Raw genomic sequence first — 14,959 nt, forward strand, 5'->3', positions numbered from 1 at the left:
TGGTTCTTTGAGGCAAGCTCTACTTCTGAGCTGTATCTCAGCTCTGGATTGGGTTCTTGATGGTCGTAAACCATGGAATGAAGACTTCTAGGACTTTATTGTCATGATTAAAGTTCTCATAGTATTCCAATTTCACATCCTAGAAAAAGTTATTGCCCCTTGGATCTTACAGACTGTTTAGCAAGGTAACCAGGAAAATATGTGAAAAGATGAACCTACTATCTGTCTACCAAAAGCCAAAACTCTCCTAGAACAGCCAAGGAGACCTCAGAGATACAGGAGGCTTGGAGGGAGAGAGACGCCAGCATCCAGACAACCTGGCCGTGCCAAGGGGCTGGCAGACTGTTTCCTCTCCAGCGTATGGACTATCTCCCCCTAAGAAGATTTGCAAATAGTCAGCACTTACTTACTCAATGCCTCCTGTCTAAATATGTCATGGAAATAGTGATGGAATGTTTTTAGACTGCCATCTGTACACACAGAATTAACATGGCTGTGCGTCCCCATGTTATGGCTAAAGTGTTCATTTACTAAAATCATCATTTAACTTAACAGTTAAATTTAACTTACCACTAAAATAAGAATATTCTTTGACTAATATTGCTTAGGTAGGAGGAGGCCTATAATACTGCTATTTATGATATTTTGGTTTAGAATATTTTAGAAGTTCCTTCTAAGGAATTTATGTTACAAAGAAAATCGGGGAGGTTAATCAAGTATCTTCCCTCTTGGTGAATGCATGTGGGTGGTCCAGTGTGTATCCAGCATGGGAATTACATATTTTGTCACATAATTGTTTTGTTCTTTTTCAGTGTTCCTTTTTGCTATTTTGGTAGTGATTATGTAAATGGGCTAAAGCTTTGTCCTTTTTTGTAAAAAATTACAAAGACACGCGCATGTGAGGGGGTGATGGTCTGTGTGGTGTGTACTGTTGTTGTTTGCGGGCTCTGGGGGCTCTCTCTCTCTCTCTCTCTTTCTCACCGCTCGCATTCGGTGCTCTCGAGTTGCTGTGTATGGACCAGATCGGGGTGGCTCCTCCTTGTGCTCTGCTTCTGTGTGTGCTGCTGTGCTCTCTTCTGTCTCTCTATCTCTGTCTCTGTCTCTGTAGTCTCTCCTCTGGTCTCTTCCGACCCCTCTCTGTGTCTTGCTTTTGTGTCTTCTCTCCGCTTCTGTGTCTTCTCCTGTGTCTTCTCTGATGCTTGTCTGTCTTGCCTCCGTCTTTCTGTCTTGCCTCTGCCTTTGTGTTGTCTCTGCCCGTTTCTGTCTTGCCTCTGTTCCTTCTCCCCTTACAGTCTTAGTTTATATAGCAATCACATAGGGTGGTGACACAAAGGTGGGTTGAACATTAACAAATCAACAAAAACGGGTAAGGCCACGCCTCCAAGAGATTAACAAAATCTCATCTAAGGAGATTACTCCAGATTACTAGGAGATCTGGTCGAGGGTGGAATCCAAACAAGGGTGTGTCACTTTCTTCCTTCCTCAGCTAGTAATCCGCTTAAATAGTTATAGTAAATTTACTTCTAATATTTCTAGCAATGTCATTCTGTATGAGCACAGTAAGAGATACATCAGACTTAAAGTTTGGATCTTCCTGAGGACATCTCAGTATACATTCCAGACCACAGCCCTCAGGCCAGATTAATCTTCCTAACCCCAGCAGGGTCCTAGTCTCGTCGTTACTTCTGGATCATGACAGTATTTGTCTATGACCATGTTCTCAACTTATAGTTGAGTACTGTGGCACTTTGACCTGGCCCATTTTGATGCCAGGGTAGCTCACAGCTTGCCCTGGTCCATTCCGTCCCTTGTCAGGACCCTGCTTTTAGGGTGCTAGGAACTAAGGGCAACTGAGTTGAGAAAGCAGATGCCCGGGAGTAAATACTATTGGAGTCAATTGGCTCCCAAGTTATAAACCATAAAATTAACTGTCTTCCTGTGTCCATACAGAAAGGACATTGCTCTAAGGTAAACTGAGTTCCCTGTGGCAAGGCTGAAAGGAGAAACCCAATGTTATCCTACACTTTTTGAGGTTTGTTTTCTTTTTAATGACTTAATAAGTTCTAGATTTTTGTAAGAAATGAAACCACTCCTGGCCTCATCTTTTTTTTTTGGTGTGTGTGGGGGGCCACACAGATTACTCCTGGCTCTGTGCTCAGGGATCACTCCTGGCAGGCTTGGGGAACCATGTGAAATGCTGGGGTTGAACCCAAGTCAGTTATCTGCAAGGCAAGAGTCTTTTTTTTAGGTGTCAAAGCACTTTAATTTACAACACAGCAGCGTACATCTCTGCAGGATGATTTCTTTAGTGAAAGTTGTGCAGTAACCCCTTCCCCTCTACTCTTCTCTCCTGTGTTCATCCTCTTCTCCCTCTCCTCCATGTTTATTCACTCCTCTTCTTAATCTCTTCTCCCCTGTTCTCTTCTTTTTTTTCTTCTCTTACTCTCTCTTCTCTCTTTTATTTTTTTAAATTTATTTATTTTATTGAATCACCATGTGGAAAGTTACAAAGCTTTCAGGCTTATGTCTCAGTTATACAATGCTCAAACACCCGTCCCTTCATCAGTGCCCATATTCCACCACCAAAAACCCCAGTATATCTCCCACTCCCCACCTCCCCACCCCCACCTGCGTAGCTAATAAATTTCACTTCACTTTCTCTTTACCTTGATTACATTCCATATTTCAACACAAAACTCACTATTGTTGTTGGAGTTTCCCAAAAAAAAAAAAAAACAGCCCTGCTGACAAGGAAACATTTGATAATTAGTTTTCCATTGCTGAGAATGAAGAGATATGAAGTCGCGCAACCACAATAGTGGTGCAAGGCAAAAGTCTTACCCTCTGTACTATCTCTCTGACCAACTGGCATCAATTTTTGTTTTGTTTTGTTTTGTTTTGTTTTGGGTCCATACCTGGAAATGTTTAGGGATTACTTCTGGCTTTGCACTCAATAATCACTCCTGGCAGTGCTCAGGGGATCCTATGGGATGCCGAGAATCAAACCCGGGTTGACCGCATGCAAGGCAAGTGCCTTACTCACTGTACTATCACTCCAGCCCCTGGCATCATTTTTAATAAATTTTTGCTGAGTTAACATTGTACGGGACTCCTCGCCAGGCTGTTTCCACTCGGGGTGCCCCAGTTGGGGATGGGTGAGAACCCTCCCTGCTCCTAAGGGACCCAGCCCCAGCAGCCGACCTCCACTACCCAACCGCCACCACACTCCAGACCCCGCTTTCCGACACATTATGAGACACTTCTTACTCATGTTCCATAATTACCACACCATACTTGATGGCGTTCAGACAGTAGGCAACAAATTATATATATATATATATATATATATATATATATATATACCCACACACATACACACACACACACACACACACCTCTCGGAGAGCCCGGCAAGCTACCGAGAGTATCCCACCCGCATGGGCAGAGCCTGGCAAGCCACCCGTGGCATATTCAATATGCCAAAAACAGTAACAATAGGTCTCATTCCCCTGACCCTGAAAGAGCCTCCAGTCATCGGGGGCTGCTTAGGAGAGGCTGCTAAGATCACATTATTGGTGCCTGCTTGAGTAAATCGACGAACAACTGGATGGCAGTGACAGTGATGGCGTGATAACATTATACGGGGTTCGGGTATATGGCATTATGAGTTTCTGACTTTTTTTTTTTTAAAGGGAAGGGGATGTGCTTCAGGGTTAAAGCACATGCTCTGCATACACGAAATCTGGGGTCAAGTTGCAGCAGATTCCTTATTACAAGTGAAGAAACATCAGGATATAAGGAGAAAATTAAGAGACTTGTTTTGGGGGTAAGCAGATATCTCCCAAAAACACATGCCTTGCAATGAAATACCTGGGTCCCATCCTAATCCCAAGAAAAGGAGCATGTTCTGGTGGAGAAAGCACTAGGGCCTTCTATTGGACCACGTTCCTTTCCTATGGGGAAGTGTGAATGCGAGATGATTTATTAAGGCATCTTACCCAGGAAGCAGTTTCTTCTCATTTAATATCTCCAAGCAAGGAAGATTTCATCAAAGGAGCCAGGACTGAGGCACTGGTAGATAAACAGATACACAGTGGGGACATGATGACTAAGAACGTCTGGTGATTTGTCCTTGTTTGGGGCCACCCCTGTAGTGCTCAGGGATCACCCGGCATGAGGTGGACTCAGCCTGCAGGTGGACCCTTGCTGTATTGTCTCTCCTGTCCCCCAGCCTGGTGATGCTTAAGTGACCTCATAGGCCTCTGCACTCACGTTTCTAATCATCTCTATGTCACCTTTCTCCCCTTAGTAGCTCTCCCCTGGATAACCATGATCCACGCCTTCCAGTCTGTGTTCTTTGGAAACTCAGAACTTTCACGCCTGGGGACTAGCCAGTGCATGGCAGGTCCGTCGTGCCCGTTTTTGGAGCAGGGACACAGGGGTTCATTTTAAGGACTGTGACTGGCATCAGCTTTTCTCAACCAGAGGCCATGGGGCCCCGCTGTGAACCACAGGGATAACTCAGGGCCACAGGTGAGATGGTAAAAGTGGAGCCCACGGCATGAGTCCACCTGGCGGGACGGGGCCACTGAGGGAAACAAGGTGTGAAAGGCTTTCGGGGTAGAAAGCTGAGGCGAGTCCGCGGCTCATCTGGAAACCTCTCCCAGCCTACGTGCATATGTGCAAACCATTTCTTGTATTGAAGTTTCTTTTGTTACCGTTTTTAGTGTCTCCCTTTTGTTTCTGTGGTGAAGCAATTTGCAAAAATTTCACTTCAACTTTCCATGCGTTGTTTAAAAATTGAAGCACAGACGCAGAGTGATGGTCACGGGTGGGTAGTCGGAGCCCTGGAGAAAGTGACGGGCAGGGCGGTGGTGTGGGGACCGAGGCAGCTCCTTCCTCTCTCTCCTCTCATCCTCCTGAGGCCTGAGGAGGAGCTGAAGCCCTGGGAGGGAAAGGGGGTTTTCCCCAAATGAAAACCAAGCAGTGAGACGAGGCTTCCCAGTTCTACATACCTCTAGTTACCAAAAAACAGACTAAGCCAACTCCGCTTTGTTTCACTGACATACATCGTTTCACAACGCATTAAGTAGAATTTCAGAATGAATGATGCAATTTAGAGTGCTTAGTTCAGGGCCAAAGTGATAGCACAGCGGGGAGGGCGTTTGCCTTGCGTGTAGCCAACTTGGGTTCAATCCGTAGCACCCCATATGGTCCCCTGAACTTCGCCAGGAGTCATTCCTGAGTGCAGAGCTGGGAGTAACCCCTGAGCATCGCCGGGTGTGACCCAAAAGGCCCAAGCAAACAAAAAAACCAAAAAGAATGCTTAGTCACTTAGTCCGTGCTTAGTCCATGCAAGGAGGTTTTCTGTCTTCTCTTGAGGCTGGCTGAGGAAGCCTCAGAGAACACAGCCATCGGATGATGCTTCTCACCAAAAGGCCCCAAACCGCCTTTGGACCCTGCTGCGGAGCGAGCATGATGGAAGAGCCCAAGGAAGCGCCCTTGGACTCCAAGCAGCCCACTGAACTAATTCCGGCATGGGACCAGAGACCCCACGGTGCGCTGAAACAGTGGGAACCGGGCATCCCCCAATTCTTTTAACCTCTCTCTCTCTCAACTCCTCCCTCCTGAGCACAGCGCAGGATCCGCGGTTTTCCTGAGCGCAAAATGGAGACGCCGAGCCTCTCTCTAGGCCTCTCCATCTTATGAGCACCATAAAAGGGTAAAAGTTTGTAGTGATGTTATTTCTGGTTGTACTTTCCCTGGACTTTATACAGAAACCCAAAACCGCGCGGCCGCGACAGCGGCAGCTTAGATGACCTAATGTCATCTAAGCAATATGTAATATGTCCCTTTTTAATGGGTCGGACTTTTGTGGGAGATCCTAACAAGAATAGTAAGTCTGTTGCTGAAATATTGAAGGCAATCAAAGTGGTAGCCATCTCTCTAGACTGAACTAAGCTATATCCCCACGCCGGCTGAGAAGAAATTTTCTTCTTTCTTGGGAAGAAACGCGGCGTGTCGTCAACTACAGTGTGATGTCCATTAAGCAAACAGACCTGGTGGCGTGGGAATGGGATATAAGGGGAAAAATTATGTACATGGAACAGTGGGACGCTGGTGGAATCTCGAGCCGGAGCCGATACCAGCGCAAGACCTTCGGTTCCAGAAACTGCTTGCAGACACTCTACTAGTCTATCAACTAAGCCAGAGCCCCACGCCTGCCGATGACGGGAAATAACCATCCTTTTCGGTTTTTTTTCCCTTGTCAGGCAGCGTGGTGATTACTAAACAGGCGTGAACTCGGTGGCGCGGGGCAAGGGGGAAAAAGAAAAGTTATGTAACAAACAGCGGGACTTAATATCTCTATATTCTTAGCAGTGGAGAACTATCAAATGCCTCCTTGGCAATAGGACTGCTTTCCTTTTTTGGGGGAAACCCCAACAACGGTAGTGAGTTGTGTGTTGAAACATGGAATGTAATCGAGATAAGGCATAAATGAAGTGAAACTTATCATGTACAAGGGTGGGGACTGGGGAGGTGGGAGGGGGCGGCAGGTATACTGGGGGGGTTGGTGATGGAAGATGGGCACTGGTGAAGGGAAGGGTGTTTGAGAATTGTATAACCGACATAATCCTGAGAACTATGTAACCCTCCACATGGTGATTCAATAAAATTAATAAAAAAAAAAAAAGGCCCCAAACCAACACGGTTTTGGGTGACTCTAAGTGAGCTACTTCTGTTCTGAAGAATGCTGGATCGTTTATGAGGGGTGTCGACCCATTAGAATCAGATAGCGGAGGTTTCTGCGTACCTGTATCGGGGAGGTCAGTGTGAAACCCTCACAGGAGCCGGGCCGTGTGTGGGAAGGAAGGAGGACGAGGCCTTCCCGGCCGACTGTGCCACAGGGAACTGACTGCAGTTTGTGCATCACCGGCAACGAAGGAGAAACACCTCGCGTTAGATGGAAGGATCTTTCTGTCGGTTTGTTTCTGAGCCATGCCCGGCGGTGCGCAGGGTTTGCTCCCGGCTCAGCCCTCAGCAGTCACCCCCGACAGGCTCAGGGGACCGTGAGCCCGGTCTGCTTTGAGCAAGGCAAGTGCCTACCTGCTGGGCTGCAGCTCCAGTCCCCAGAGGGAAGGTCCGGACTAAGATTTCACAGTAGGCGGGACGCGCTTGTGAGTCTCCTACCCGGGATGGCGCATGTGAACTGCATGTTCCGGCCACACCAGCTCCCTTTGAACGACTGGTTCTGTCTCCAACGATTGAGTCACAGGGATACGGCACTCCAGCTTCATTATCCCCTACATTTTCCAGCAGGACTGAGATCACGTCCAGTTCCTTATGATGGGGCGAACACTTGAGTTATCGGGGGCGGGGGAGGGGGGCTGTGTCCAGCTAGAGAGCACGCGATCTCCCTTATCGGAGGGGTCTTGTTTTCTGACCCAAAAGAAAAAACGCACACGGAGTCTGGATCACTGCAGGCATGTGTGTGTGTGTGTGTGTGTGTGTGTGCACGAGCGCACACATGCATGCACATGCACGTGTAGGGGTAGCTGTGAGTACTACAGGTAACTTCTTGCTTGCTAGACATGTTGCATCTCCTCCAAGAAAACAGCCACGTCCGGTCTGTCCGGTTTCTCCACAAACCTCCTCCTCAGAGCTCCTCCAGAAACCACTTTCCTGCGTGCCAACACGCCTTTGGCAGAGGTAGGGTGTGGCGGCACCTTGCCCAGCGCGGCTCCCCTTCTAACGTAACCCAACCCCGGACGGGCAAAGTTTTGTTATCATCTGTGTGGGTGGTTAAAGCTGTTTCTGCGATGATTTATGAAATTTGGGGACACTTAAGTCTCCTCCGCTGTGGGATTCTGTCACAGAGGCGTGTCCGTCCCCACTCTCTGCTCTCTGCTTCTCTGGGGCTTTAACTTGCCTTGCCGCTCACTCCCCGACGGGCACAGGCACGGGAGGAGGCTGCCCACCTGACAAGCAGTGGTGGCCCCACTGTGACAATGGCAGTTGGGAACGATCTGGGTGAGAACTGAGTGCTGGAAGGCGGCAAAGGGACAAACATGACGACCTTTCAGTTCAGGCATTGCAAACCGTAAGGGCCAAGGGGATGGGGGATGAGAGAGAGACAGAGAGAGAGACAGAGAGAGAGACAGAGAGAGACAGAGAGACAGAGACAGAGAGAGACACAGAGAGACAGAGAGACAGAGAGGCAGAGAGAGAGATTCCTGCCATAGATACAGGCTGGGGGCAGGGAGGGAGGGAAACTGGGGGTGTTGGTCCTGGGAAGTGGACACTGGTGAAAGGACGGGTGACGGAACATTGTGTGACTGAAACCCAACCATGGATAAATTTGTAACTGTGTATCTCATGGTGATTCAATGAAATATATATGTATAATAATTTAAAAAAATGAAGGCTGGCCCTTCGGGCAGTCTGATCGACCTGAAGGGCTTGGTCCTGTGTTTCTCACGTTAGCTGCAGACTGCACACAGAGATCACACGTGGGCAGCGCTGGGGGTCACAGGGCAGGGCTGCTGGGTCCTTGCTCACATGTGTGCCAGCTTCACGCCTAGGGCAGCCACTCCGCCTCAGGGCCACAGTGCGGGCCCAGCTCTGTGATGCTTCAACACGCTTTACCTGCATTGAGTATGTATCTGACGCCCACCTGTACCACCCCTTGTAACAGACCTTTCATGCCAAGTGTCCCTGGGTAGCTCTTGGCCCCCAGCTGCCACGGGGGCCTGGGCCGGCTTTCCACGCGGCTTTCGAAGGAGCAGCGGAGCTGGGGCTGAGTGTACCGGTTCCAGGTAGCCCAGAGCCACAGGGCCTGAGCAGACCGCAGCCCTGGCCGGCCAGTGAACTCCCCCGCACGCCCCCACCCCGAAAAGGGTCTTCCCCTTTTAAGTTTGGAAGCTTTAGTAGCTGTGACTTGGGGACGGGTGCTGAGACGGAGTGAGCGCGTGAAGGAAGAGCTGAAGACGCTGGGGCCGGAGGGCAGGACAGCAGGATAGCGGGAGGCGCCTGCCCTGCCCCGGGCAGCCGGCCTCAGTCAGAGCCACCCTCGGCCCTGAGCACCGCTGGGGAACCCCTGGCTGGCCCTGAGCGTGGTGAGGTGCGCCCAGACACCAAAGGGGAGGACAGAGGGGTGCCACCGCGAGGGGAGGGACGCAGCCCGGGCAGGCCCAGCCCGAGGGGCCGACTGACCTCTGGGGCCGCCTGAGCCCCGAGCACCACTTGGGACTGTCTTAGCAGTAAATTAAGAGACAAACTGAGTGATTGCTTTTTTTGTTCAACTAAGGAAAAGAGAGGTTCGACGTAGGACCAGGAATCCTCCCAGGGCTGTGGCCGCGACAGCTCACGGGAGGGAGGGGCACCAAGAGGACTTGGCCTGGCGCTGCGGGAGCTTGGCTCTCACTCTGGGGGGGCTGCTCTCTTGGTAGCCACAACGCCCGGCCACCGCGTGTGCGTGTGTGTGTGTGTGTGTGTAGTGTGTATGTGTGTACATGTATATGTCTGTACATGTGTATATGTGTGCATGTGCGTGCATATGTGTGTATATATATGTGATGTGCTTGTGTATGTGTATGTGTGGTCTGTGTGTGGTGTGTTTATGTGTGTATATATGTGTGATGTGTGTGCTGTGTGTGCTGTGTGTATGTGTGGTGTATGTGTGATGTATATATGTGTGTGGTATGTGTGTATGTGTGTATAGGTGTGTGTGGTATATGTGTGGTGTGTATATGTGTGTGATATGTGTTTATGTATATGTGTGTATGTGTGTGTATTTGTGTGTTTATATGTGTGTATGTATGTGTATATATGTGTGATGTGCGTGTGTATGTGTATGTGTGGTCTGTGTGTGGTGTGTTAATGTATGTATATATGTGTGATGTGTGTGGTGTGTGGTGTGTGTATGTGTGGTGTATGTGTGATGTATATATGTGTGTGGTATGTGTGTATGTGTGTATAGGTGTGTGCGGTATGTGTGTGGTGTGTATGTGTGGTGTGTATATGTGTGGTATGTGTATGTATGTGTGTGTATGTGTGTGTATGTGTGTACAGTGTGTGTGGTGTGTGTATGTGCATGTGTGTGACTGTGTGTGTAGTGCAGAGTTCCCGCTGACAGCGGGTGGCCCCGTCTCCGAGGAGCGGCCACCACAGGGTCCTCCGGGCTGAGGGGAGCATTTCCAGGCCAGCGGAGAGCAGCGAGAGTTACTCTCTGAGCGGGAGAGCACTGTGGCCGAGACCCTCGGGCATACTGCAGGAGGTGAAGAATGTAGCTGGGAGACGAGGAGCTGAGCACTTTGCCGCAGTCACAGTGTTTGGGAGTCACTCCCAAGCTGGGAGACGCGGAGCTGAGCACTTTGCCGCAGTCACAGTGTTTGGGAGTCACTCCCAAGCTGGGAGACGCGGAGCCGAGCACTTTGCCGCAGTCACAGTGTTTGGGAGTCACTCCCACGCTGGGAGACAGGACGAGATCAGCTGCATTTCCACACCCGTTGGTCCCTCGAAAGACTTTCTGAGTATTCACCAGGTTGCTAAAGATTTTAAAACTCACAAATGTTATTCTTAAAAATAATACTTCCTACTGGTATGTCCCAGGAATATGGGGAGCCCCGGGTGTGATCCCGGCATCCCATGTGGTCCCTCCAGCACCCCCAGGATAATTCCTGAGGCGGAGCCAGGATTGGCCCTTGAGTCTCACTGCATGTGGCTGAAAACAAAACAGAACAAAACAAAAAAGTTCTCCGAGATGTTGCCACCAACTCCCTCTCCCTCCCCCTCCCTCTCCGAGAGAAGCTGTGTCCAGGGGCCAGTCGCATGCCGCGGTCAGACTGCTCAGCATCTCCCCTCTGTGGTAAGCAGTGACTCCCGGGCCAGGGCTGCCTCCCACCGTCACAGGGAGTGGCGACCACAGGCCCTAAATACGGGGTCGGAGTGGCCAGACCCCCTCGTAGGCCTCCTTCCTGCACAACAGGAGCCAAACGAAAAACTGGAGTCCTCACCCGGGAGAGGAAACGGCCGTCAAAGGACTGAAGACAGAATGAAAAGCTGCAAAGACCCGCTACCCTCTGCGGTACTGAGAACCAGGGTTATGGGGCCAAAGACCCCCAGCCTCTACGACTCTGAGAACCATGGTAATGGGGCCAACAGCGGCCAACCTCCATCACTCTCGCTGTGGGAGGAAAATAAGCCCCATTTACTGAAGCCACCCTCGGCCATGTTCTGGTACTGCAGTAAAAGCAGACTGGTACCTTCTGCTAATTTCCAGGCTGCCCCAAGCACAATTTCTTTATTATTATTATTATTATTATTATTATTATTATTATTATTATTACTATATTGAATCACCGTGAGATAGTTACAAATTTTCATGTTTGAGTTTCAGTCATACAATGATCAAACACCCATCCCTCCACCAGTGCACACTCTCCACCACCAATGTCCCCAGTGTCCCCCCACCCCTCCCCCTGCCTCTGTGGCAGACAATTTCCCCCATACTCTCTACTTTGGGGTGAGAGGCCATCACGTTTGGCCCTTTATCTACTTTCAGCACGCATGTCCCATCCGGAGTGATCCCTCCAACCATCACTGACTTAGTGATCCCTTCTCTATCCCAGCTGCCTTCTCCCCCAGCTCACAAGGCAGGCCTCCAACTATGGAGCAATCTTCCTGGCCCTTGTGTCTATTATGTTATTTTATATTCCACAAATGAGTGCGGTTCTTCTATGTCTGTCCCTCTCTTTCTGACTCATTTCACTTAGCATGATGCTCTCCATGACCATCCTCTTATAAGCCAATGTCATGACTTCATCTTTCCTAACAGCTGCATAGTATTCCATTGTGTAGATGTACCAAAAGTTTCTTTAACCAGCAGTCTGTTCTCAGGCACTCTGTTTCCAGATTCTGGCTATTGTGAACAGGGCTGCAATGAACATACGGGTGCAGATGTCATTTTTACTACCCAAGCACAACTTCTTATTGCCTCAAAGATTCCTCACTTTCTTCCCTTCCTACATTTTCTTCACTTAGATTTGCATATGGCACATGTTTAATGAACATTATAAAGTTGAGAAATTATTGGTGAAATTTTAAGTTTATATAAATGGCAGAGAGTCTCTTGCCTGCACGCCTGGCTGTCTTCCCCAGGACCTCTCAGAGGGGATGGGCTCCAGCTTCCCTCCCCGCCCCGAGCAGAGCTCCCAGCAGCCAAAGACCATGGGAACCTAGCCACAGCCATGCTCAAGGCCCCTCTCCACAGGTTCGGACAAGCCTCATGCATGAAGGTACAAAGGAACCTAGGAGAACCCAGGTGTGTGTAATCCCATCAACCGCCAACATCCAGAGACTTAAAAGCAAGCTCCTCCTGGGTTCAATTCCTGCATCCTATATGGTCTCCTGAGCACCGCCAGGAATAATTCCTAAGTGCATGAGCCAGGAGTAACCCCTATGCATCACTGGGTGTGACCCAAAAAGCAAAAAAAAAAAAAAATTGTCCACTGACCACATATAATATAGAAGGTGAGATGCCACAGACGTTGAGCTTTCCTTTAGCCACCTGTGTTCCAAATAGCAACTTCTCGTGCTTTGCTTTTGTGAAGAAGTAAAGGCCTTGACAGTGGTGTGCTGTGCACAGGTTTATCTGGAAGACAGGAACCAGTTCTCCTGCTGTGCTTTATAGAAAATGGAGCTCACGGAGGCGCTTGCTGAATCTGAAATTATAATCAGGTATAAGTCTTTTAGGTCCTTCCCATTGTTACGACTTTCTATTGTTTCTGAAGTGTGTGAGATCCTGCGATTAAAATGTTTTAGGGAACTGGAAACACAGCACACAGTTGTCAGCTCATCCAGGTGGGCTCCAGTAATGATGTATTTTATAATTTTGAGTTGATGCGATTCGACTGCAGAAATATACAGTTCCTAATTTATTGTTAGAGACTACATTTTGTGAAAGTTTCACAAAACCACTCTCTTGACTGTAACTATTTTTAACTCTAGTTGGGAAAAAAGGAATTATTCTTTCCCACAGAAAACCAAAGTAGGGTAAAAACGTCTTGAAATCACAAACACATTCCTGAAAATTTTTGTTTGGAAAACTAATACATTTTCCTTTTTTTTTTCTTTTTAGGTCATACCCCGCAATGCTCAGGGCTTACTTATGGCTCTGCACTCAGGAATTACTCCTGGCGGTGCTCGGGGAACCATATAGAATGCAGGAATTGAACTCAGCTCAGCCATGTATAAGGCAAACTCCCTGCCTGCTGTGCTATCGTTCTGGCCCGGAAAATGAATACATTTTTGCCTGAAGTGCCAGAAATTTTTTAAGAGTTATAGTAATGTATTAAAAATACAGTAAAAATCCACAGGATCATTTCAAATGTCATATAAAAAGTATCAGAAAAATTTAACCCACTTTTTTTAATTGGTGAATCACCATGAGGTACAGTTACAGACCTACAAACTTTCATGCTTGCATTTCAGTCATACAATGGTCGAGTGTCCATCCCTCCACCAGTGCCCATTTTCCACTACCAATGATCCCAGCATCCCTCCCACCAACCCCACCCTGTCCCCCATCCCCACCCCACCTCTGTGGCAGGGCATTCCCTTTTGCTCTGTCTCTCCTTTTGGGTGTTGTGGTTTGCAATAGAGGCATTGAGTGGCCATTGTGTTTGATCTATAGTCTACGTTTGGCACACACCTCCCAACCCAAATGGGTCCTCCCTTTACTTGGTGTTCCCTTCTCTGTCTGAGCTGCCTTTTCCCCCAGTGCGTGAGGCCGGCTTCCAAGCCGTGAAGTAAACCTCCTGGTCCTTATCTCTACTACTCTTGGGTGTTAGTCTCCCATTCTGTTACTTTATATTCCACAGATGAGTGCGATCTTTCTATGTCTGTCTCTCTTTCTGACTCATTTCACTCAACATGATACTTTCCGTGTTGATCCACTTACATGCAAATTTCATGACTTCATCTTTTCTAACCGCTGCATAGTATTCCATTGTGTAAATGTACCAGAGTTTATTTAACCAGTCATCTGTTCCCGGGCACTTGGGTTTTTTCCAGATTTTGTGAAGTGCCGGGGATTGAACCCAGGGCCTCACAAATCTAAGGCAGTGCTCGATCTGCCTCTGAACCACACCCCTGGCCCAGAAATCAACACTTTTAGATGAAGGGGAAAGGCACTTCTAGCTCACTCTTACAACTATTGCTCTACACGGCAGAGCCACAGTCCCTAAACTAACCTTCATCAGCCGTACAGCAGCGCTTCCCCCAGAGTCTCGACACAGCACAGCATTTGCTTTAAATTCCCTTGACTGTTCAGCCTAAAGAATCACTGAAGGCCAGGGAATCCCCGTAGTCCCCACTGAGCACTTTCTATTTCCTTTCTCTTCAGCGTCAGAGACTGAGTCAGGGCCTTGGGTTTGAGGTGTGTTGTCATCAATAAACCACACCCGTAGCTCTCTCTTTGCCTCGTTAAAACTTTTCATAATCAGTCTTTCAGCTAAAAACAATATAAAGTCTCTTGAAAAAAAAAAGTTCCATTTGGAGAGAGAGAGAGAGAGAGAGAGAGAGAGAGAGAGAGAGAGAGAGAGAGAGAGAGAGGGAGGCTAGGGGTGGTGTAGGCGGTGATGGAAGGAGGGAACCTGGGGACTATGGTGCTGGGAAATGTGCCCTGTGGAGGGAGGGTGTTGGAGCACTGTATGACTGAAGCCCAATCACAGACAGCCTTGTGAGGGTCTGTCTCACAGTGATTCCATCAAAAACAAATTTAACTAAAACGCCGCCCTAATTTTATGTCTGTGCAGCTACCCTGAGGAGACAGCAGGCAGCCTGGTGGAGACGGTAGAGAGGCCAGGGGAATTGTCTGCAGGCAGCTGACCGGATTGAACCCCCGGCTGGTTCCCTGGGCACCAGCAGGCCCCCTGATGATGCAAGCACAGAAGATCAA

General features: G+C 48.7%; 1 protein-coding gene across 1 annotated transcript in view; it reads left to right on the plus strand.

The window, feature by feature from the left end:
• Positions 1 to 11,104: 11,104 nt before the first annotated feature.
• The window catches only part of LOC129405594 (uncharacterized), a 91,039-nt gene continuing 87,184 nt past the window's right edge, over positions 11,105 to 14,959 (plus strand). The window contains exon 1 of the mRNA XM_055141885.1: positions 11,105 to 11,260. Coding sequence (XP_054997860.1) covers positions 11,105 to 11,260 — 156 coding nt within the window. The remainder of the gene's footprint in view (positions 11,261 to 14,959) is intronic.

Source organism: Sorex araneus, chromosome 6, assembly GCF_027595985.1.
Source record: "Sorex araneus isolate mSorAra2 chromosome 6, mSorAra2.pri, whole genome shotgun sequence".
Lineage (NCBI taxonomy): Eukaryota > Metazoa > Chordata > Mammalia > Eulipotyphla > Soricidae > Sorex > Sorex araneus.